Source organism: Protopterus annectens, chromosome 14.part0 (genome assembly GCF_019279795.1).
Source record: "Protopterus annectens isolate FY-2018-M chromosome 14.part0, PAN1.0, whole genome shotgun sequence".
NCBI classification, from domain to species: domain Eukaryota; kingdom Metazoa; phylum Chordata; order Ceratodontiformes; family Protopteridae; genus Protopterus; species Protopterus annectens.
In genome coordinates this window covers 987,479,817-987,504,217 of record NC_056748.1, presented here as the reverse complement: position 1 = coordinate 987,504,217, position 24,401 = coordinate 987,479,817, and the positions used below count along the sequence as shown (strand labels likewise).

At 41.4% G+C, this 24,401-nt stretch overlaps 1 protein-coding gene across 1 annotated transcript in view; it reads left to right on the top strand.

The window, feature by feature from the left end:
* WDFY4 (WDFY family member 4) overlaps positions 1 to 24,401 on the top strand; it is a 4,454,583-nt gene that overhangs the window by 457,563 nt on the left and 3,972,619 nt on the right. The window contains exon 7 of the mRNA XM_044055648.1: positions 21,724 to 21,822. Coding sequence (XP_043911583.1) covers positions 21,724 to 21,822 — 99 coding nt within the window. The remainder of the gene's footprint in view (positions 1 to 21,723; positions 21,823 to 24,401) is intronic.

The window sequence follows — 24,401 nt, the reverse complement described above, 5'->3', positions numbered from 1 at the left end:
GACCTTGGGATACACAGTCAACATCCAAAAGTCAAGACTAGTACCATCCCAAAGGATAACCTTTTTGGGTGCAGATCTGGACACAACCACCCAAATGGCCTTTCTCACCGAAGAAAAACAAAAACAACTTCCAGATTACTTCATGATTCTGACAAGACAAACTCGGCTTACTGCAAGGAAAATCCTGCAGGCCCTGGGTTACATGGCATCCTGCATAATTCTGTTACCGCATGCCAGGCTGCATATGAGGAAATTACAATGGTACCTAAGGAGTGTATGGTCTCAACACAGTCACAGTTTAGAAACCATGATACCAATCATTCCATGCCTTCAAAAGGAATTCCTGTGGTGGGCTCAGGCCTGCCAGTCCAACAGAGGGCTGCCTTTCAACAAACCAAAAACAAGGCAGACTATCACCACGGACGCCTCAGACCGAGGATGGGGAGCACACATGGAGGGCAAATGTATCCAAGGCCTATGGCCTCAAGGACAGCTAAGCATGCACATAAACCAAAAGGAAATGCTGGCAGTGAGGCATGCAATCGAGGCCTTCAAGCCCTTCCTCCAACAAGGCCACCTGTTAATAAGGACAGACAACACCACTGTCATGTGGTACATAAACAAGCAGGGAGGCACACACTCTTACCCTCTATGCCGGATGGCTATGAATCTGTGGGAACTATGCCTGAATCTCAATATCCAACTACAGTCCCAATTCGTGCCAGGGAAAGAAAATACACTGGCGGACAGCTTAAGCAGAACTACCATGGATGCACACGAATGGATGCTGCACCCAGACATCTTCCAGCTCATAGCAAACACATGGGCAATGCCGGAGATAGATCTGTTCGCCTCCCCACTCAACCATCAACTGAAGACATTCTGCTCAAGGGCATACCACCCACAAGCTTGGAGGGTGGACTCTCTTTCTTTCAGCTGGAAAGCCCTAACAGTATATGCCTTCCCACCTCTCCCATTGATGTACAAGGTTCTACTGAAGATCAGGGAGGAACAGCCAAGAGTGATACTAATAGCTCCAGACTGGCCAAGGCAACACTGGTATCCGTTATTGAGAAACATGTCTCAGGCAAAATCATGGCCTCTCCCCCTATGGCCTCTTCTTCTGACGCAGAACAATTTCAAGACCCTGCATCCCAACTTGAAAACATTGCAGCTAACTGCTTGGAAAATTCCTTAAATCCAAATTCAACTGTTTTATCTCAGTGGGTGAAGGACATTATCTTGGAGGCTCGCAGACCTTCCACAAGGAAGACATACTCAGCTAAATGGAAGAGATTTCTCATTTGGAGCACATCAAAAGGCTCAGATGTCACAGTGGCAAACATAGCACATATCCTAGAATACTTAGCAGAATTGTCCCACAATGGCCTGTCCTATTCTTCCATTAAGATTCATGCTTCAGCAATTTCAGCAGAATACAATGTGGATCCACCTATCTTCTCGCACCCTCTCCTCAGACAATTTCTGAGAGGGATCAAAAATATTAAACCTCCAAGAAGACCCCCTCTACCTGCTTGGGATCTCAACTTTGTGCTGGAGAAACTGACACTTCTTCCTTTTGAACCAGCAGCATCGGCGGATCTACAGTTTCTGTCTTGGAAAACTGCATTCCTTCTGGCAATCACTTCAGCAAGAAGAGTATCTGAGTTACAAGCATTAATGGCAGTGCAGCCATTTCTTATTTTCCACCAGGACAGAGTTTCTCTAAGAACCAATCCTACTTTTATGCCAAAGGTGGTATCTAGGGTATCCTTGAACCAAGCTATTCACTTGCCTACGTTCTTCCCTAATCCACAGAATAGAAGGGAAAAGCTTTTGCACACCCTGGATATACACAGACAACTATGCTACTACTTGGACAGAACAAAAACTAGCAGAAAAACTGACCAACTTTTTGTAGCATATGCTACTGGGGTGCAAGGAAGAGCAATTTCCAAACAGACAATTTCAAAATGGATAGGAAATTGCATTCGATTTTGCTACTCCTTTCATGAAAAGACAGTTCCTGAAAACATCAGTCCTCACTCCACAAGGGCCACGGCCGCCACTACAGCCTTCCTACGAGGGGTGGCTACCAAGGACATTTTAGAAGCTGCTACTTGGAGCTCAGTGCATACATTTGCCAAGCATTACAATCTACCTTTGTACTCCAGATCCAGAGCAGGTTTTGCTACTGCAGTCCTGCAGGGGATCTTAACTACACCATCCTTTTCTTAGTACCTCCTCCCCCAGATTGGCTATGGTATTCTACCCATATGTTATGACTGCAGATGCATCCTTGAAGGACATAGTACAGTTTTGTACCTACCATAAATGTAGATGTCCGATAGGTATGCATCTGCAGTCAGGATTACCCTCCCTCCTACCCCTCTGTGGTATTCCTAGGGTACTTACTCCTCTTTTAGCTAGCTGGGGGAATCTATTATGGTGTATTTGTTTGTTTATACTTGTATATAATTTTGCAAATGTTTGGAACTTTTCTGCATTTATCCAAATGTAGCCTTCCTAGAGGGCACCTGGCATCTGGGGCAAGAAAAACTGAGGAAAATGGCGTCGGCTGATGCTTTTATACCCCAGACGCTCTGACGTCGGGGAAAGTGCGACATCAGCCGAGGCCAGACCAAGACTTTGGAATCCGGCCGATCAAAGGGCTGCCTGAGGCAGGACAACCCATATGTTATGACTGCAGATGCATACCTATCGGACATCTACATTTATGGTAGGTACAAAACTGTACTTTACTCCAGACAAAAATAAGACACATTATCTATTGTTATGGTAAGTACATAACTTTCGTTTGTTTTCAATGTACTGTGGAGATTTTAATTTCTGACGAGCATAAAATTTAAATTGTTATTAAACATTATTTTATGGCAGTCTAACATGGTTAAAATGTGTGGAACTCATTTTAACACTGGTTTGTCCATTGGTTTCTTTGGAGTTTCGACTTTGTGTACTAGAAATTCTTTAACTTCTGTAAGTTGTAAAATAATTCTGAACGCATTTCACTGTTTTTAGTGGTAATAGTATAGCTTGAAAGAGTTTAGTTGTGTGAGGACATAATTATTACTGGAAACTTTAAGTGCTTATTGTGATATATTATCCAGTACTGTCAGATCTGATGTCAATCTTCACGTAATCCTTGACACACAGAAGGTGTGTCCATCTGAATTTGGCATTTTTCTCTCACACTTTTGGCACGTCTTAAAAACCGGAGGTGCCTTTAGAAGATTTCTCTGCCATTGTAAAAGCTTGAGGCCTCCTGACACACACAAATACACACACACATACAGTGACAAATAAAGAAAAGAAAGATTTTTTTTTGAATAGAGAAGGAAGGGGAATTACCAACAATGGTAAAAGACATTACCCGAAGGTAAGGGGGTGAAGACCACAATGGTACCTTAGAGCATCTAACAGTAGATGATAGAAAAAAAGAGGATCACTGATGCATATACCTAAAAGGAACTAGAGGAGCAGGTAGATAGAGTATAGAAATAAACAGAAATTCAAATGGGAAAAAAAACTAACTTACAGTTAAGCAAAGGCCAAGGCTCGCGAGATTGGTTGAACGTGTCTGACACTACAAAGCGGCAAACAAGATCTGAGGTAATTTGGTGAGGAACATTATGGGTAGAACCTAGCTTGAGCGTTTTTGGAAGGTGCGAGCTGGATTAACAGCCGAGTTGGTTCCGAGGCTCAGAACCAAGCCCACAGTCAAGGATTAGTGAAGATTGACAACACAGATGGAATGTTATGATAAGACATAACTTCTTTTTTATTTTTCTGACTTGTGTTCGCTCCCCTGACTTGATAGATCCTAACTCTAGTACTTCCCCCTACCCACCAATCAAATCTGGTTGTTTCTAAAAGGAAAAAAAATAGAAAAATATGCCTCAGCATACAGTTAGCGATTTTGTAGGGCCACTGCTGGCAGACCATTTATCTTTTGCTTTGTCTTTCTCTAGTGTAGCTTTGCCAGCCACAATGGGGTGGGGGTTAGACACTTCTTCCGTGTTTATTCCGGTACCTGGCGCAAGTATAGGAGAACCATACCCTTTATGTGCAGTAGTCGTTTCGGGTAAGAGAACCCTTGCCAAACATAATACTCTGTTCCCATATATTTTATCTGGTCATGAAGTTCACAAAAAAAACCCAGAAGCTTCATCAAACAATACTCAGATTGTTTATAAGGCAGATGTAGTTTCCTTGTCTAAGAATGTTCTGCAGACAGTTAATTCTAGTGGTTATGTCTCCATCTCTGTTTCGAGTACAAGTTTAAAAACAAAAACAGCAGTACAAGTTTAGCTGGAGACCTTTTTATTGTTTCAGAGAATGATGAGGCATCTGATGAGGACAGTGGTGATTTCCTGGTTGACACTGAGTCCATTCAGTCTGATTCTTTGGAAAGTGAACCTGAGCTTAAATCCAAGCAAATGTTCACTTCACATTTCTTCATATAACTGCTAGATTTAGTTATGTTTTTGATTGGAAACAGTCAGGAACTATCCCTGAGCTAGGCAGGATATATGACCTTTTAGAAGATGAGATGCCCAGTTCTTTTGCTATCCTACTTTTCTTACTTGCCTTGGAAGATGTTTATACAGCCGCTTGCAGGACATCAGTATCTATTCCAGCAGTTATTGAAAAGGATCAGAGAAAAAATGTAGGGTTTCCTTGGATACAACAGGTCTGTTTTCTGATTTGACTCCTGACCCAGCTTCAGTCTCAAATTAAAAGTCCTTGGCTTCATCTAATCTTCAGGGCAAAAGAATGTCTCTTTCTAGTAATCTAGTCTTTAGAATATTAACTTATCAAGACTATAAATGGAAATATATTTTACAGTGTGCTTGCAGTTTGGATGATTTTGCTTCATCCTTACCTGCAGAGCAAAAATCTTATATGAATGAAATTGTTTCTAATTTGACTCAGGTTTCGAAACATGCTTTGAGAGGTGTGCTTGAATGTTTTATGGTTCTTAGGGCTGGGCTTATTAGTGCTGAGTATAAGTACATTTTGTTTAAATTTTCTATGGGGTGAGGAATTTGTTAAGCTGCGTGTGTTGGCACATTTATAACCTTGAGGAATAATCTCTAAGTCTTTTATTGCCTGACTTGGGGTAGTTTTTCTGTGAGGAGCAAATAAAGTCTCAAGAAATGCTGCTGCTTTTGTTGTTTTAAGACGTATGCTTAGTTACGTAATCAGAACTACAGTGATTTAAGAGCTGATATTTTGAACACATCTTTAAGTTCTGAATTATTGTTTGGGATATCTTTTACACAGATTCTCAAACATTGGGATGATAGAAGTAAATTAATGGATGGGATATCTAGGATCTTTCATGTATAAAAGTTCTCCCCAAACAAGGCAGCTTCCTTCAAATAGCAGTTCAAAAATCTTAGAGTCAGGGATCCAAAAGGAAACCAAACCAGAGGGGTTCCTTTCTACAAAAGGATCTACCCCTGCAAAGGAAAGACTATGCCGAGTCACAGGGAATCCCCACCCTTCCTTCCATTCCTCCTTCCTCCAGGCTCTCTCTCAACCCTGCAGCCTGGCTGCAGATAGTCTCAGACAAATGGGTCTGAAAATAATTTGGAGACTGTACACTTGGCAATGGAAAGAACCCCACCCCCTCCTTCAGGGGATTCCCCCCATATGCACAGACTGTTTCCTTTAGTGTACTGTTACATGTTAGAAGTAAGGTCATAGAACAAGTGCCTGAGATACACAAAGGCAAAAGATTTTACTCCAGAATCTTCTTGGTACTTAAAAAAGAGCACTTCTGGAGATCTGTCCAAGATTTATCCATTCTAAACACCTTTGTAAAAGTTTCTAAATTTGAAATGGTCACCTTACTATTGCTTCCAGACCACTGTTTCATAATGACTTTAGATTTCAAGGACTGTTGTCATATTCCTATTGCTTACAATTTCAGGACATTTTTGAGATTTTTTTGGGTCTTGCTTACATTCTCCTTTTTCTGCATTGCCCAATTAGATTGGGCTATCTACTGCACCTCAAGTGTTTACAAAGTGTCTGGCCCCAGTGGTTACCTATTGCAGAACCCTAGGCATCTGGATTTTTCTTATTTAGATGGTTTGCTTGGCTGGGGTGCCTACTGTGCGGAGTCTGCATGTCCTCCCTGTGGTCGTGTGGGTTTCCTCTGGAGGCTCTGGTTTCCTCCCACATCCCAAAGACATGCTGTAGGTGGCTTGGACACTCTAAATTGGCCCTAGCCATGAGTGCGTGTGTGTGCCTTCTCTGGAAGGTTGAGTGCCGGGCTGGCAACTCAGCACCGTAAAACTCTACTGCCAGTTATGAGCGGACGGGTGATCCGCTGTGGTGACCCCTAACCGGGAAAAGCCGAAAGAAGAAGGGTGGTTTTAATGTTTTCTAATTTTGAACATTTTCTGTCTCTGACACCTGAGGCAACATTTTGGGTATATATCACTGCATGGTCAGTTATATGCCAAGACATCTAATGTATTAGGAATATAATATGCCAATTTTACGAGAGTAAAAGTTAGCCAATTTTCATCAGTCCTACATAATGGTATGATCCAGTGTTATCTTTTTTCATCCGATTCAACATGTGGGTCAATGACTCCGACCTTGGCACCTTATACCAAAGCTTTGGATCTGAGAGCTCTGACTTCTACTGTCCGCACAATTCCCCTTTCCTGCCTAAATTACCCCAGATCCCATTTGGCATGTGTAAAAGCCAGATGCGTGGACTGAAAGCTTGATCGTAGTTCACAATAAGTGAATCATTTTTTCCTCCTCCCTTTAAAACACTGTTGAATAGGTTTAGGATTTAGTGTATATTTAACATAGTATTAGAGATAAGGTGTTCCCCTTTAAATATTTCTGTAGTTTTCTTGTGTGTGTGTGTGTGTGTGTGTGTGTGTGTTCATGTTTATAGTATTGTTAAATTTATATTAGAGTATTTTTCATAATGAGTAAGTCCTTTTATAGTCAGCGTAGATGTTTAGTTCTCATGTCCTCAGGTTTCAAAAAGTGCTGTTCCTGTGGGCATAAAATACCCCCCAAGAGACTGGCGCACTCGGTGTGTATATATACTACTTGGGTCCCTGTCACCTACAGGCTTCATATTCCATCTCTGCTGCCTTTGGCTTCAGAGCCCTTCAAGGGTGTAAAGAAAAAGTCATACTGAAAGGCCTTTTAGCTCCCTAAACAAGGTCCATAATTTCCTTGGTCCCTAAGGCATCCACTTCTCCTCCTCCTCCTCCTGACAAGAAGAGAGATAAAGAGAAGGACAGATCCAAAGAGAAAGAGAGAGAGAAAACTAAAGAGAAATCAAAGGAGTCTGAAGATCGCCTGGAGAAAACTAAGAGGAGATCTCCCGACCTCACAGTTATTGTGGACCTGGCACCAAAAGTACCTAGACAGTCAGATGCAGACTCCGTCTCCAAAGTCGACTTTTACTCTGGCACCAATCAGTCCTTTGCTTCATTCGCCAATTTTACAGAAAGTGCCTTTGAAGTCTGTAGCAATAACTTCTTCCTCCAGCTCTGGCTGATCTACTAGAAGTCTCATGGAGTTTGAAGTTGTTTATTTATTATTTTTATTTTACATTTGTTTACTGGGAAAGTACGACTGGACACGTCCTTTTTCAGTGGAGGCCCGGGGAGAAAAGCTCCACATTAAAACATACAGAAATACAATATATAAGTAGAGTATATAGGGCACAGAAGTTAAAATACTATCTAGATACAGTTTGGACAAGCAGTTATACATACAAACTAGTTAAAAAATATCAAGTTTAGCTAATAGACAGTAATTCTTAACCTAATCAATAGAATCAGAAGATTAACAATAAGTAGAGAGACATTGCATCATTAAACCTTTCTAGATAAGAAAACAGAGAGACCAGTATGACAATTACACAAATTCTGAACACAGTTTACCAAGAAATTGAATTGTCAAGTCTTAATATGCCATCAACTCTACAGTGTTATAGTACTATGGAGTGTTAGTTTGTAGAGAGGCATAGTCAACAGAATAGACAGAGGGGATGGATTTGTCAGTAACTGAAACTAAGTAGTAGCATAGTCAGAGGGAGAGGTTAGTCTGGTGCAGAGTAAGGACACAGCCAGTTATTGAATAAGTGGCTTTTTAGTATTGTTTTAAACTGGGCTAGTGATGTAACCATTGTAATGTTTTCTGGTAGTGCATTCCAGATTTTACCTGTATAATTTGAGAAGAAGGAATCTCCAGCTTGGTTTTTGGTTATATTGATTTTTATGTGATGTTTGTTAGTGGACCATAGGATTCTGGTAGTGGTATATGGTTGAAGAAATACTTGCAGGGCAGGTGTTTTCTCAGGTTCATAGAGTATTTTATGGGTCATGTTTAACTGAATGTAGTGAAGGAAATGAGGAAGCTCTAGCCAATTGAGTTGCTTGAGTGCTATACAATGGTGAGCTCTAGCTAGTAGGTTTGTAGCATATCTGGCAATTGTGTTATAACAAAATTCAAGTTTTGCTAGCTCAGATTTTTTTTAGATTTGTGAGTATGGGAGCTGTGTACAGCAGTGTGGAGATTAAGTAAGATTGGGCAATTGTAGTTTTAGTATTTTTAGTGAAGTAGTGTTTGTTCCTAAACAATGTTCTGAGTTTTTTGTGTACTTTTACTGTTTGGGAAATATGAAGATCAAATTTTAAGTTGCAATCAATTTCGACTCCTAAAAGTTTGGTGTGTGGTGATGGGGAAATGATAGTGTTATTTAGTGATACAGTGTTGAAAGTGTTAGTGGGTGGGACTGATTTAGTGGGTTGGAAAATCATAAGTTTGTTTTTTGTGGGGTTTAAAATTGAGAGTTTGTAAGCCAAGTCTCAACTGCTAGAAGGGATTGTTGTGTTAGGTTTTGAAGTTCTTGAATAGAGGAAGCAGCACATATCACTGTCGAATCATCTGCATATTGAATGAGGGAGGCTTGTGGGATTGAGGTGTGGAGGTTATTTGTAAATATTGAAAATAGTAGTGGGCCTAAGATTGAACCTTGAGGGAGACTTATAGTCACTGATAGAAGGGGTGATAAAGTCTGATGCCAAGAAACTGCTTGCCGGCATCCAGTAAAGTAATCCTGGAATCAGGTGAGGGTAGATTGGCATAAATTTAGTTCAAAGAGCATTTAGTAGTTTACTATGAGAAACCATATCAAAGGCTTTTGATAGGTCCAGGAAGCTAGAGGATACATCGTTATTGTTACTCCTGTGATAGTTGACAGTATTGGTAAATGACATTAGAGCAGTTGATGTACTATGGTATGATCAAAAGCCATGCTAAGTGTTGATTAGAAGTTTTTTAGTATGTAGGTAATCAGTAGCTTGCATATGAATGACCCTTTCCAGTATTTTAGATAGTGGTGATAATATTGCGATCAGGCGGTAGTTGGAAAGATCTGTTGATGAGCCACCTTTATGCAGAGGTCTTATGTAAGATGTTTTCCAAATGGGAGGGACTTGTTGTTCTGTTATGGATCTATTGATAAGAATTGATATAGGATAGGCTATACTGTCTGCTGTTAGTTTGAGAAAATCGTCAGGTAAGTTGTCTGCAGCTAAAGTGGTGGGTTTTAGTTTTTTAAGCAGTTTTAGTTAAGAAGTTGATAGAATGATGAGGTTTTTGAGGACTCAGATTCAGATGGGAGTCGTCCTGGCTATGTCCTTGAGAAAGGATCTGGGATTGGTCCCTTCCACCTTGACTGTTCAGTCTTTTCAGCTTCCAACTCCTACCCATTCCCAAAGGCGGTGTACATCGGAGCCAGCCTTTCCATGGTACCATTGTCTGTGCTGACAGCACTTGAGACTTTGACTTCAACATCTTCCCTCACTCACTCGACTCTGATGCTTTTGGGTCGAGCAAAGTCCTGGAGCCAGAGCGTTGGTGTCGGAGCTCTGGTGGTAGAGACGACACCAAGACTTTCAGAGCCAATGCTGCCATTGGGGGCCTCGACACTGAACAGCTCAGTTCCATTGTCTTCCGCAGGGCCTTCAGCTGTTGGATTCGAGAGGGCTTCCGACTTTTCCAATTTGTCTGGCTTTTCTTCAGCTCCAGTGGCTGAGTCAGCTTTCCAGGCTGTGGAAAAGACCTTGGATGGACCAAGATGTCTGGTATGCTCACAGAACTCAGATCCATCCAGACTTTTTCTGAAGATTTACCCTCCATCTCTTATTCTGGTAGACAGGGACAGATGGATCCATTAGGCTTTGAGACTACTCAACCCTCGAGTCCCTTGTCTGATTCCGATGCGTTTCCCTCTGTAGTCCAAAGGCACATTCCCCAGAAAAGGACTTGTAAGAGGAAGCATATTGATTCTTCTCCTGAGTCTGTCACTGAGGACACCAACTTAGATGAGGTAGAAAGTTCTCAAAGATCCCTTCCCTGAAGGTGTGTCCTTCAAAGCCATCCTAGAATTGATGAAACAGCTTGGAGAATTATCCACTGAAGCTCCTCCTTCCAGTGAGTTGGCACTTCTCAAAGCCTTTGGGTTTGGCCCTTCAACATCCTGGACGATCCCACTTCCTGACCCTTTAAAAAAGCTTGGAAGGAGCCTGATGTGGCAGAGCCCATCCTTTAAAAAAAAAAAATTAACTGTCCTCAAAGACTGGAAGTTCTGGGCCAAGGGTTTTCCTGTAGATATCATGGTGGTAGCTGCAGCCACTAAAAAGGAGCCATCCAAGGAACAGGGAGTCTAGAGCTTTGGACAGATTGAGGAAACAGACATGCTTCAACCACTTTATCTATTTATGTTTGAACTATATGACTCGCTTGACACATTTCTAGAGAGAGTTATGTAAAGAGCTTTCAAATTCTCTGGTGGTTACCTTACCAGCAGATGTCCAAAAAAGTGTGGCGTCCCAGTTGTATGCCCTGCAAACCTTCTTGAAAGTAACCATGAGGCTGCTTTCCAAAGCAGTGGATGGTGCAGTCTATGTAGCCAGTACTGCCATTATGATGCTCAGTCATGCCTGGATGTGACTTTACAGCTTTGCATAAAGCTTCAAAACATCTTTCATTAACATACCATATGATGGTTCCACTTTATTTGGATCAGAGGTCAAGGACAGGTTTACCAGAAGTGAACTGGATGGTAAGACCTTGTCTGCCTTTGATATTCATTTTTCAACCCCTCAGAGATTCTTTTACAGGAATCAAAGAAGGGGAAGAAAAATGTTGTTCAAAAAATCCCAAGGTTTTTAGCAGGACACTTCTGAGGACAGGCCTCCCAGAGGCAGAGGTGGAGGCAGTTCCATGGGATGTTGCCCCAGCGGCAGTCCGTAAAAGTCAAGGTTTCTGTGGCCCATTCACAGAGAAACCTTTCCAGCGTCCCTGAACGCTTACCTGACTGCTGCACTCTGGAGGCAGTTAGGGGATATTTCTCCTTACACCCTCTAGCCTGGCAAAACATAACTCAAGATTCATGGGTGCTAAGGATCATTTCCAGAGATTATGCAGTTCCTTTTTGGAAACCATAGTGATAAAACAAAGGATTGCCAACATTCCAGCCAGTCAGAATCTGCAGCAAGATAGGTCCAGAAGTTCCTTGTCAAAAGAGTCATCCATCCATCTGGTCCCCCAAGATCAATTAGTATCTGGAGCCTTCTCAAGGTTCTTTTTAGTTCCAAAAAAGACAGGGGACCGAAGACCAGTTTTGTATCTCAGTGAATTAAATCAGTTTATAAAACAGACAGAATATAAAGTCCATTCTGCCTCTACTCAGAAAGGACAATTGGATGTTCTCTATAGATATCCAGGATGCCTACTATCACATAAAGACCCAGAGCTAGTCCAGGAGATTTCTCCATTTCCATCTGGTAGCCAGTCACTTCCAATTCAGAGTGCTGCCTTTTAGACTCACCACAGCCCCCAGGAGTTCGTCAAGGTAATGGCAGTGGTGACAGTATTTCTCAGGCATTGATGGATCTGAGTATTCCCATGTCTGGATTATTGGCTTTTAACTGCTGCCTCCAGGGATCTTTTTCTAACAGATCAGTCATTCCTGCTAGAAATGTCATCCGCCGTGGCTATATCCATCAACACCATGAAGAGCAAATTGCAACCTAATCAATCTATAGAATTCATACCCTGCCAGATAGGTACTCTACATCAGATAGCAAAGCTACCCTCAACATGGAAACGATCAGTCATATCTGTTGCTCTTCAAGTAATAAGTCATCCACAGCCCCCAAACTCGACTGGTACTAAGACTTCTCAGTCTAATGGCTTCTTCCATAGTGATGGTCCCCTTAGTCAGATATCACATGAGTGTTCTGCATTGGACATCCAGCTGTATAGTGGTCCCAGAGAATTCATCCCATTCACTACAAAATTCATCTCACGCAGATCTGCAAGAATCATATCACTGATGGATTTTATCCGACATAGTCAGTCTGGGTACAAACTTCTCTCCTCTGATACCTAAAACCACAATGACCATGTACTCCTCCCTTCTTGGGTAGGTGAGGCATTTCGAAGGAAGAACTGTGCAAGGAGCTTGGTCCCTGTTAGAGGCCAACCTATACATCACTGTTTTGGAGTTGAGTGGTTTTCCTTACATTGCAGGCACTTCAGGACGATCTACCCAAGGCTGTGATTTTCATACATTCAGACAACATGCCAGTAGTTTGGTGCATCAAACAAGGAGGAGACAGATCATACCCTCTTTGCCGAGAAGCCATGAGAGTCTGGCAGTGGTCGATGTCTTCAAACTGCTTTCTAGTAGCAACACGTACACCTGGGACTTCCAACATCCTAGTGGATACGCTGAGCAGAATGATATTACTGCCTCAAGAGTGGTCTCTCAAAAGTATCAGCAGCAATAAAGATCTTCAGCCACTGGGGCTAATCTTGCTGCAACCTCTTTGCTTCTCACCTAAACAACAAATGCAGAAATTACATTGCCCTCATCCCTCCATAGAGTCAGCATCTGAGAAATGCTGCAGTCCATCCTTGGCCTCTGGGTCTCCTTTATGCTGTTCCCCCATTCCCCTTATCCCCAAATACATCTAGAAAGCAATGGAGTCCAAGACCAAAGAAATCCTCATTGCCCCCTTTTGGCCTCAGCAGTTATGATTCCCCTTTGTGTGGCCTCACTTAGTTCACCCACCATGGGTGCTGGGTCCCTTCCCTGATCTCCTTACAGAGCCTGATGGGATGCCTCTGCTGGACCTACAGACCCCAAACCTAACTGAATAGTTTCTTGGTCTTTATTGTCTATATCATGTTGTTGAACTCTTAAAAGTTCGAACATCATCTGATCGAACTTTTAAAAGTTCAAACGTTTCAACAGAGATGTCCGTACCATGCGGAATGGGAAGATTTCCCTTTTCTGCACTGTAGTGCGATCTCAGAATTGGTATATTTAAAGAGTGGGGGGTGTAGGGGTGCTTTCCCCCCTGCTTAAACCGTTCAGGTAGGTTTTTTCTGTGGTTTATTTTTTTAATTACATTTTTGAACTTTTAAAAGTTTGATCATATGGTGTCGACCATATGATGTTCGAACTTTTAAAAGTTCAGTTATGTAATATAGATGAAGTCTTTCATAAAAATAGAGTGCCATTGAGAACAAACCCTTCCTTTCTTCCAAAAGTGGCTTCTGAATCAAATTTAAATCAACAAATTGATGTGCAAGGACATTTTCTAGGAACTAATGAGGAGGATGAAAAATGTGGTTGAAGAAGTCCCAGGGTCCTATCCAAGATCCACGTGAAGACAGTTCTCTTAGAGGCAGAGGGGAGAACTCAAATGGGAAATGCCGTCCACATGGCAGAGGTGTCTCGCAAAGCCAAGGGTCTAGAGATTCCTCTCTGACAGATCCTACCAGTGCTCCTGTGGAAGCAATTTTGGGTTGTTATCCCTGCATCAGATAGCCTGGCTAGATATCACAAAAGACACCTGGTTGCAGAGGATCATTTCCAGTGGTTATGTAATTCTTTTTTCCTTCCTCCTCCATCTTCAAGAAAATTTTCCAGCGTTCCAGCCAATCAGAGGAAAGCAGCAGCACTAGAAGTACAAAAGCTGCTAGAAAAAAAGAGTCTTCCAAGTGGTCCCTCCAGACCAGATAGAATCTGGAACTTAGTCATGGTTCATTTTAGTGCCAAAGAAAACAAGGGACTGGAGACCAATTTTGGATCTCAGCAAATTGAACATATCAGTTTGACACAAAGTTTTGGATGGTCACGGTTCAATTAATTTTCCCTTTTTGGGCAAGGCCAACTAGATGTGCTCGATTGACCTTCTAGACACATTATCACATTAAAATGAGCAGACAGTCCAGAAGAAGGTACTTACGCTTCCAGCTGGGAGCCAGTCATTATCAGTTCAGGGTCCTGCCCTTTGGTCTCACCACAGCCCCCAGGGTGTTCCCCAAATGCATGGCAGTGGTAACAGCTCACTTGAAATTGCAGGGATTCTGGGTTTTTCCATATCTAGACGACTGGCTCATCACCCCTCTGACCAAGCATCTACTCATAAGAGTAAGATATTGGGTACTCCAAATGTGCTCCCTTCTTTGAATCTCAATAAATTAAAGCAAATCACAGTTAGAACCCTCGCAGAAATTGGAGTTTATAGGAACAGTTTCCAACATGGTAACAGCTTCGCTTCCTGTAGCAAGAGTACAAACAATAAGATTTCAGGTCAAGAAAATTCTTCACAATACAAAAATTTAGCCCGGTTGATTCTTCAAGCCTTGGGTTCAATGTCAGCTGCTATAATTTTAGTCCCCCTGGCAAGATTTCATATGAGAATTTTTCAGTGAATGCTAGCAACACAATGGTCAATTCTTTATTAATGAATATCAGTTCAAGTGAGGATCACTCAGGCATGAAAGAGATACTTTTGTTGGTGGATTCGATCAGATCAGGTTGTATAAGGCCGTCCTTTAATTCTCCCTCAACCCAAGACCATAGTGGTCACAGACGTATCCCAGATTGGGTGGTGGGGGATTTCCTGGGGAAAACAGTCCAAGGCACTTGGTCCCCTGAAGAGGGAAGAGGCCAATTTTCATGTCAGTGTCCTACGGAAGAGAACAGTGTTCTTAGCATTGCAGACTTTTCAGCACGCTCTCCCTTTAATTACAATAAAATTTCAGACAGATGTCGGTAGTCTGGTGCATCAACAAACAAGGGGGAACCAAGTCTTATCCCTTGTGTCAGGAAGCACTCAGAGTATGGCAATGGATGATCTCATCCATCCACTTTCTAATAGCGACGCATATGCCGGGGAAGTCCAGTGTGATAGATAAATTGAGCAGATCCATTCTATTATCTCATGGGTGGTCTCTAACCATAAAAGTGACGGAAATGATTTTCCATCAGTGGGGCCAACCTTGTTGTGATCCTTTTGCTTCTCCCCTAAACAAGTGCAGCAGCTTCTTTATCCTAATCCCCCTCCAGGGGAATCACAGAGGAACTCTCTATTCCAGGATTGGCTCCCCAGTCTTCTCTATGCTTTTTCCCCAACTCCATTTATCCCCAAATGTCTGCAGAAAGCTACCAGGTTGGAGAGAAAAGTCATCCTCATTGCACCTTACTGGCCATGGCAGATTTGTGTGTGTATGTGTATGTGTGTGTGTGTGTGTGTGTGTGTGTGTGTGTGTGCCTGACATATGGAGACTACGGGAGATTGTCATCATATGTAGTACACAAGCAGTACTTGCCAGAAATTCCTGCAGCTCCTTCAGTGTTGCTGTAGGCATTTTGGCAGCCTCCCTGACTGGTTTTCATCTCGTCTTTTCATCAATTTTGGAAGGAGGTCCAGTTCTTTGCAATGTCACTGTTGTCCCATATTTTCTCCACTTTTTTGATGACCGTCTTCCCTGTGTTCCATGGTATATCCATTGATGCTGTGAAAATGTTTTTGTACCCTTCTCCTGACACCTTTCAACAATGAGATCCCTTTGATGCTTTGTAAGCTGTCTGCGATCCATGGCTTTCACTGTAGCAGGCAGCTGAGTAAATGTCAGGGAAAATCCTACTAGGACAACTGAACTTTATTTGGGGTTAATCAGTCTCTTTTAATTGATGGCAGGTAAGTACCAAAGAAGATTGAATGTTGTAATTAAATCAAAAGGTGCTTCAACAAAGTATTAGTTTAAGGGTGTGCACACTTATGCAACCAGCTTATTGTACGTTTTTTATTTCTTATATTTTTTCCCCTAACAGATTTGTTTGTTTTTCAATTGAATTGTACAGGTTATAGGTCACGTTAAAGGTGGGAAAAGTTTTGAAATGATTTATTGCTGTCTCATTTTTTTACATCACAAAAATCTGGCATTTTAACAGGGGTGTGTGCACTTTTTGTATCCACTGTATAATCAATAAATTCCCCAAGCTTATCCAGACTTTCCACCCACAGGAGGCAGATGTCATCCAAATATCTCCTATACATCCTCCAACAGGGGGCATATTGGGAATGAATAACATATTTCTGATCCCATATAGATAAAATAATATTTGCATAAGTGTGGGCACAACTGGCCCCCATAGCAACGCACTTATCTTGGTGGCAAAATTACCTTCAAAATACAAAAAGTTGTTTTTTAATACCAAGTCGGCCAATTCAAGACATACATATACATCATTATTAAAAAATTCCTTATTCACTCTAAGGGCTTCGTCCAACCATTGAATCCCCACATCATGTGGGATTACTGAAAATAAATCTGCCACATCGATGGTAACAAAAATCAAATGTATTGCATGTCCTACAAAGTCCCTGCTCATACTCTTTCACTGTGACCTTCTAGATGTGAGTGCATGTTATTTTATTGACTTCCTCTCTGATCTTTGGTCCTGTTGTATGTTCTGTTGTCCTCTCTGCTGAGACCACACATATCTTTGCACCATAACCTTCCAGGTATGAATACAGGTTACCGTTATGCCTTTCTGTCTCAGGCGTGCAGGAAAGGGGAGTAGACACTGCTGGTATCAGAGAAATGTATACTAGTTATGATGGGTGGAATGTGGAGCTGCCAAGATACTACTTGTTTGGAAAGGACATTGAAGGAAGGAAGAGGGAGTACAACCCTAAAAATGGAGCAAGAGTGGTGAGGATCAAGGTTATGTGCTCTGGTAGTCAAGGAAAAGGAAGGCAGAGGATTGGTGGACTGATGTAGTATATTATCTCCTATGTTAATCTAGGGGGGAGGAGGATAAAACTCTTGGGCAAAGAGCAAATGAGTGAGGAAAAAGGAAAGTTGATACTCTAGGGAGATCTGAATTTGTCTCAAGCAGAATGGAAGATTCCAAACTCCAAGATGGAAAGGGAGTGGGAAGTTTAGATCATGACAGTTTCAGCTACCTAGCATAGGAGTTTATCAGAAAGAACATGATTCTGAAGGTTGTCATCCAAGGCAGACTGCTTCAGAGATGTCCAGATAAAGACATCAGTAGCCAGAAGTGATCACAAAATTTTGCAGTTTAGGGTGTTGGAAACAGATGTCAAAGACGATGGTGTTGAATTTTATGGAAATAGATTATACAGAGTTGGTGTGTAGGTCAGAAATGAGATAAGGCTTTGCATACAAACAGAGACGTGAATAAGCTATAAGAATAACTCGTGTAGAGTACTAAGGGCTGTAGATAAGGGTTTAAAGGAGTGTCTGAAAAGATCTTTTTGGTTCCATAGAGATATGAAGCAAGCGATTAGGACAAAGCCATGGCATATGAGAAGTGGTAGGGGAATGGTGGTGCGGTAGAGAAGATACAGTGCTAGGAGACATACAAAAGAGTAGCTAAGGCACTCAAAGGAGTTGGCAGAAGGGATCAACAAAAGAAACCATGGCTTTTTAGATATATATCAGAAGATAAAAAATGGGGGGCAGACTCAACCATGCTGAGTGTAGATTGGAAGGTACTTACTAAAAACAGGAAAAAAAGTCATATGAAATAAATGCGCTGCCTTAGCCTTCAACTAAAAATAGGGTAAAGAAGGTGTCAGGCTGGGATAGAGGCAAATTAGAGTGGGGAAAGTGGTGGAAAAAGTAATGGTAGAGCAAGAGTAGTTGGAGAAGAAACTGGCTAACTTGAGAGGGGTTAAGCCACAGAGTCCTGACGGACTACCTTTTCAGGATCATCAGGAATCTGATAAGTATGCTGGTAGCTTTCCCTGATGGAGACCTTCAAAACATCACTGGCCATGAACTGCTTGATGATTTGAAAATGTAAGGCAACGTGCCCTTTTACAGGTGAGGAAGGTACCAGTAATAATACAGAAAAGTGCAAGTGTATTAACCCTTGCAGAAAACATGACAAAGGAGTATAATTAACTGCATTCAGCTTAGACTGCATCAAGACCTTTGACCTGATCCTGCATAGGCAGCTGTTAGAAAAACTGGAGCAGTTAAGGTGCGACTGAAAATGAGAAAGTGGATTACAACATGATTGAATAACCTTCGTAGAGGGTCAATGAATAAGGGAATTGACTACAGGAATTATTCAGGGTGACTCTTGGCTCCAGTATTCTTAAATGTCTTCATTTTTAGACATACATGCGGGAACACAGAGCAGAATCATTCCGTCTGCTGATGAGCCACAAGAACTGGAACTTGGACTGAAAATAAGAGGCACAAATTTTAGCATAAACAGCAATTTATTTTTCGCTTTCGGCATTAGACTTCATCAAAAAACAATACATTCAACTGTAAAACCTTTCAGTTTAAAAATATCTGTAAGCCAATAGAAAGTACATCTTCATCCCACAATTAAGTGACATCACAAACTCAACTATTAAAGACATATACTTCTGTTAAAAACTTATTTATTCAAGTGAACCCTGTGGTTCTTTAAGAAACACTTGATGTTGACTACATCATTCAACCCTGATGCTTTATCAGAGTTTAACCTGATCTGCCACAGTGCTTCTTTTTGCTCCAACACTCTCTTAAAATCCCCACCCCTTATATGATGTTTTCCCTGTTCCAAAACTGAAAAAAATAACTTATTATAGTTGGGACACTTCAAGTTGTATTTAAAAAACGCATTTCTACTATTCTTTTTTATACTATAGTAGTGCTCTTTAATCCTGGCCCACAGAGCCCGGGTGGTCATCTCGATATAAAATGCAGTACAGTGAGAATATAACCCATTGTACACCACACCTTTGGTTTTGCAGTTAAAATGACCTAACACTGGAATAGTGGGTGGCAAATTTACAAAAGATCCTCTAATATGTACTTACAAATGGTACAACTTCCACATTTGTGCATGCCAAATGGTTTGTTTGTGTGTAAAATAGTCATTTTCTCTGTTTGTTTCACCCTCTCAAATAATTTTACATTATACTGATTTTTATACACAAAAAGGGGGTGTGGGCCGACCATCACAGAAAGGTCCTGATTACCCTCTAAAATTTTCCAGTTGTCCCGTATAACTCCTCTTATCAATCCACTGACCAAAGTCATGTTCAAATTGCAAAATATTTCTTTGTTGGACTTGCTCAGAACTTTGGAGTCGCTATAAGGAACTTGTAATATAGGCGGGTAAAGTGCCATTCCATTGTCCACGACATACTTAGCTGTACTTCTTAATTTGTCTTCATGGTAACCTCTTTCCAAGAAAAGTGAACAAATAAAATCTATTTCATTAATAAAATCACTGTCTTCACTAGTCATTCGACTGGCCCTGATGTATTGGCCTTTGGGTATGTTGTCTTTCATAAATTGCGGATGAAAACTTTTATAGTGTAGGTAACTGTTGGTAAAAGTTTTTTTTTTTTTTTTTTTTTTTTTTTGATGACACAAAGACTGGTGCAGCTGGTGGGAGGCATTGGCAGAGTTTATGAACAGTCTTGGAAAGGCTGTCTAATTAGGGAAAACGATGGCAACTGAGATTCATTGCAGGCAAATGTAAAATGTTGCACTTGGGCCACAACAAATCTAGTGTGACTAATCAGGGTGAAGAATTACTTATGGCAACAGAGTTGGAAAAGTTATCTGGGTGTGTTGATCACATCTGAATTGGATCATTACTGTCATAGTGAAAGGATTATGGCAGATGCTAACAGAACATTGCCAGTGTTTATCCTCAGGTGGCTAAAATCCAGAAGCAAAGGTATAATGTTGTTACTTGATTCTCTTCAGGTCACTTCATTTAAAATATGAGTAGTTTTGGAGGTCTTTCAAGGAGTGGGACATCAGGCTGTAAAAAGGAGTCCAGAAGAAAGAAACTAGAAGGCCATGAGGAATGGAGGAGAGTGGGTATGACCAAAAACGAGAAAAAAATTGAATTCTTCTTAGTAGAGACCAAGGAAGGTTTTGGAGATATGATGCAGGTGCATAAGATCATATCAAGGAAATATGCCGTGATTGCCATGTGCTTGAGGAATGGAATTGAGGAAGGGCAAAAGCAACAGTCAGTGTGGACCAGCAACAATATGGATTTGTGAAATTTTTTCAAAAAAGGGTTGTGGTTCCATGGAAATGTGAAAGAATGGGCACTAGGAAGTCCATAGTGGTACTTGAGGTAAGAAAGTGTGTTGAAGAATAGATAGAAAATATTAAATGTACCTACAGTGTAGACTAGAGGAGACAATTGTCTCATTCTATAATTGAGAAAATTTAATGTGCATTTATGAGAAATATAGAAGAAAATGTAATTTTAGCTGAATAATAACCCTTTCTATGTCAAATTGTGATCTAACCTTTCTGCAAATGCATTATTGTAGTAAACTGAATTATGGCTGAAGTGTGTTGCATCTTGTCAGTGCTTACCTATTTAAAATTATGTAGTCCTAGCTTAGTGCGTACTTACTTAACATGGTATATATATTTGTTCCGCTAAGGTTAAATGTATGATTTTAATGAGGACAGTTTCTACAAAACTTGGGGATTGAATGGACAATTCATCAATAATATATATCTATGTGAGGTTTACCAGCCTCAGAGTTGGTTGTTTTAGTTAAAGCTGAATAAGGAGGCTCAGCCCTCTGCAAGAGATGTAAGGGAAGACAAGCCCCCCTTATTAAAAAAAAAAAAAAAAAACTCAGAATGACTTACCCAAACTACTTGTTTGGACTGAACATGCTTTGATGAAAACAGGTATATGTGATTAACATTCATCTGTCATGCTGTCTCCGCTGAAAACACGCTACTGGCCCAGTCAGAAACTACCCGGTAAACAAATGTAAATAAATACTTTTTCTTATTCATTTAAACTGTTGAAGAGGCATGATGGCAGCATGCTGAGAGGGTAAAATGAGGCATACTTTGCCCCTTAGCTCTTGTTTTCAGCTTCTCCAATGGGATTCCTAGGTGATTAAAGGCAAGCAGAGTGATAATCCTTCTATTACGAGCCAAGGTGACCCTGGGTCTCACCAGTGGGGCTTATGTAACATCCTAGAAAAAGCCTTCCAGAGAGGATTCATCTTGGTGCCCATTTCATCTCATCTGGATCTTCTTGATCTAAAGGAGTAGTCACTCTACATTAAGACATTCATGAATTACTGCGGTTCTTGCACTATCCTAGAGACTGACCCCAGTGACTGCTTAAGGAAATCGCATTTCATCCGCACATACCTACAAGCTTATACTTTTGACCATTACTTAAGTACACCTTATGATTATAGGTGAAGTTAAAGATATTACCTGACCAGTAATCTAGTTAGCAGAGAAACAGAAAATAACTAAACATATTAACTTTGAGTTTTCTTTTTCTTTTTTTTTTTTTATATATTTTAGGGAGTTTGTCAGCGTGTGAATCAGACTGTGACCGTGCTCTCACAGGCATGATGCTAAAGACAGTATCTGCTTTGCTCCAGGAATCAGTGCGGAATACTGGTAAGAAAACTAAATATACTAAGTTATGATAAACATTTATTTATGCATACAAGCTGCATATAAAGGGCTAAGGTGCTTCATATGCCTTGTTACTCCATATGCAGGCTGTTTGTTGGTCAGAGTTACTATATGTACTGGAGACATACTGTTGTACTTTTACAAGATCTTTGGCCTCTTCTTCCAGAAAATGAAAACTAAAAAGTGGGGCTGGGTAATCCAATATTACTACAAAGGTAGATGGAAACACTGCTTTGTATAGTCTACTATGCCCTAGTAAATTTATCAATGTACTGTATTCTTTAAAAGCAGAAAAGCTAATAGTGTTGACATAGCTCTCAACTGCTGTGATTTACACATAGCACTATGATTTTTAACATCAGATTTAGCCTTGCTTCTAGATTTGTAATTTTCTTCATGAAATCAGACATTTTTAAGGCTATATGCATTGTTAGATAACTAAATTAGGCCTATACAAAGATTCTCTATCTCTAACTCTATGAGATCTGGTACCACAGGAATTTTCAATGTTCTTTGTGTTTCACTGTTGAAGTCCTAATTTATAGGATTTAGTGCTTTGGAAGCCCTTGGCCGGCCCAACTAGTAGAGTAAAAATCTCCATCCTCCTAAGACTGGCAGATGCCCTACCCTGATGCCAGTATGCTTGGGTATAAAGGGAGCCAGCCGACACCATGACATCAGCAGACCTTGGCTTCCGACAAGTGATCTTGTACCAGCGACGTTCCTTCGAGGTATCAGCCTGCTTCGGTTCTGCCTTACAGAGTGACTGGCATCAGGATGGCGGATGTACCTAGGCCCAAGGCCAAAGCTACTTCTAAGAAGGGTTCTACTATGCCTAGGCCTGCCGGTTCCCACTCAGCAGGTTATCAGCAAGATCTGTTCAGGTTAGCTGAGGACCTTATGTCCTTAGTCAGAGCTAGGTAAACCCCCTTTGGAGTCTTCCCCAGGGAAAAGAAATAGGGATCCTACCCCTGAAGTTTTCTCTGAACCTCGTGATTCAGATGAAGAGTCTGACTAGGAAGAGTCTGTCTTTGAGGAGGGATCCTTCCTTACTTCTTTTGAAGAGTCTGACTCTGAGAAGAATCTACCTTCAACGTCATCTCCTGAAGACATCACTTTTGGGGAAATACTCCATGCCATGAGGGAACATTTTCAGTGGGAGGCACAGGAATATCCACAAATTAAAAAAAGAGTTATGGAGTTCCTTGACCTCCCAGAACACAAACCGTTGGCTATTCCTCCTGTATTGGAGGTAGTAAAGGATGTTTTTATGGACTCTTCCCTGAGTCCGGAATCTCTAATTCAAACCCCTCGAAAATCAGACAGGTTTTACAGGGTGCTGGACTCACATAAACACCTCTTCAAAAACCCCTCTGCTGACCCAGATGTTGTCACACCAGGTCCCAAGGCAACAATAGCCATATTTTCAAAGAACCCTGTACCTACTGACAAACAAAGCAGGGCCCTTGATAGGTTTGGTAAAAAAAAAAGTGTACAATTCTGCCCATGAGGACCCTTAACTGGCAGTGTCATATGATAAAGTATCAACAAAGTATTTTAGACAAAATGAAGCAAAAGATATCCCTGGAGAACAAGAGCATTTCTGCGGAATTGTTGGACCTTTGCCATTCCAGCTCCCAGGTGGCTAGACACTCATTACACTGCATATATGATTCTATGGAGGCCTCTAGCTGTGCTGCTGTATCTGGCTGTGTCATTAAAAGGCGTGCTTGACTTAGGGAACAGACCCTACCAGGCCATGTCAAATCCAAACTTCTAGATGCAGCCCTGGATAAGGACTTCCGTTTTGGACCAAAGGCTGAGGTTGTGCTACAAAAGATGGAAGATAAAGCAAAATCTATGCAAATAATCTCTCAAGAACTTCCTCCAAGTTCACCCTCCTACGTTTAGCAGGAATTTTCCCACTAAACACTGGTTCTTTGCCCTCTTGATTAAAAAGTGGCCAGCGGAAGCCTCAGAGGGAAAGGCCACATAGGCAGCAGCAGTGTCAAAGGCCCAGGCAGTGGTCCTCAGGAACTCCCAGGCAGAGGAATTCTAGGCCACAGGGCCTTGATAGAGAACAGCAATGACTCTTCCATTCCCCTACCCCCCACCCTCTCCAGAAAAGAAAACTGGTCCCTCATTTCCAACACCTTCAATCTGAGGTCAAATAGGAAGAGCATTTCACACGCAAGAACATAAATTGGAAAGAACTGATGGCAGTGCAAAAGGGCATAGTGGCTTTCAAAGATCAGTGGAAACCAGGGGTCCTGCTTGTCAAAATAGACAATATCACAGTCAGATGGTACTTAAACAAACAAGCGGGCACCCACTCTTACCCTCTTTCTCAACTAGCAGTGCAGGTTTAGGAGACATTTCACTCTCTGGTGTTGCATCTCATGGCACAGTACCTCCCAGAGACTGAAAACACTCTAGCAGATCATCCCAGCAGGAACTTAATGGATCCCCACGAGTGACATCTGCGTACCTCAGGAACTTTGATTCTAAAAAATAAGAAATTGCTCCTCCTTTTCACCCTCTGCTACAGTTTATGATTTTTA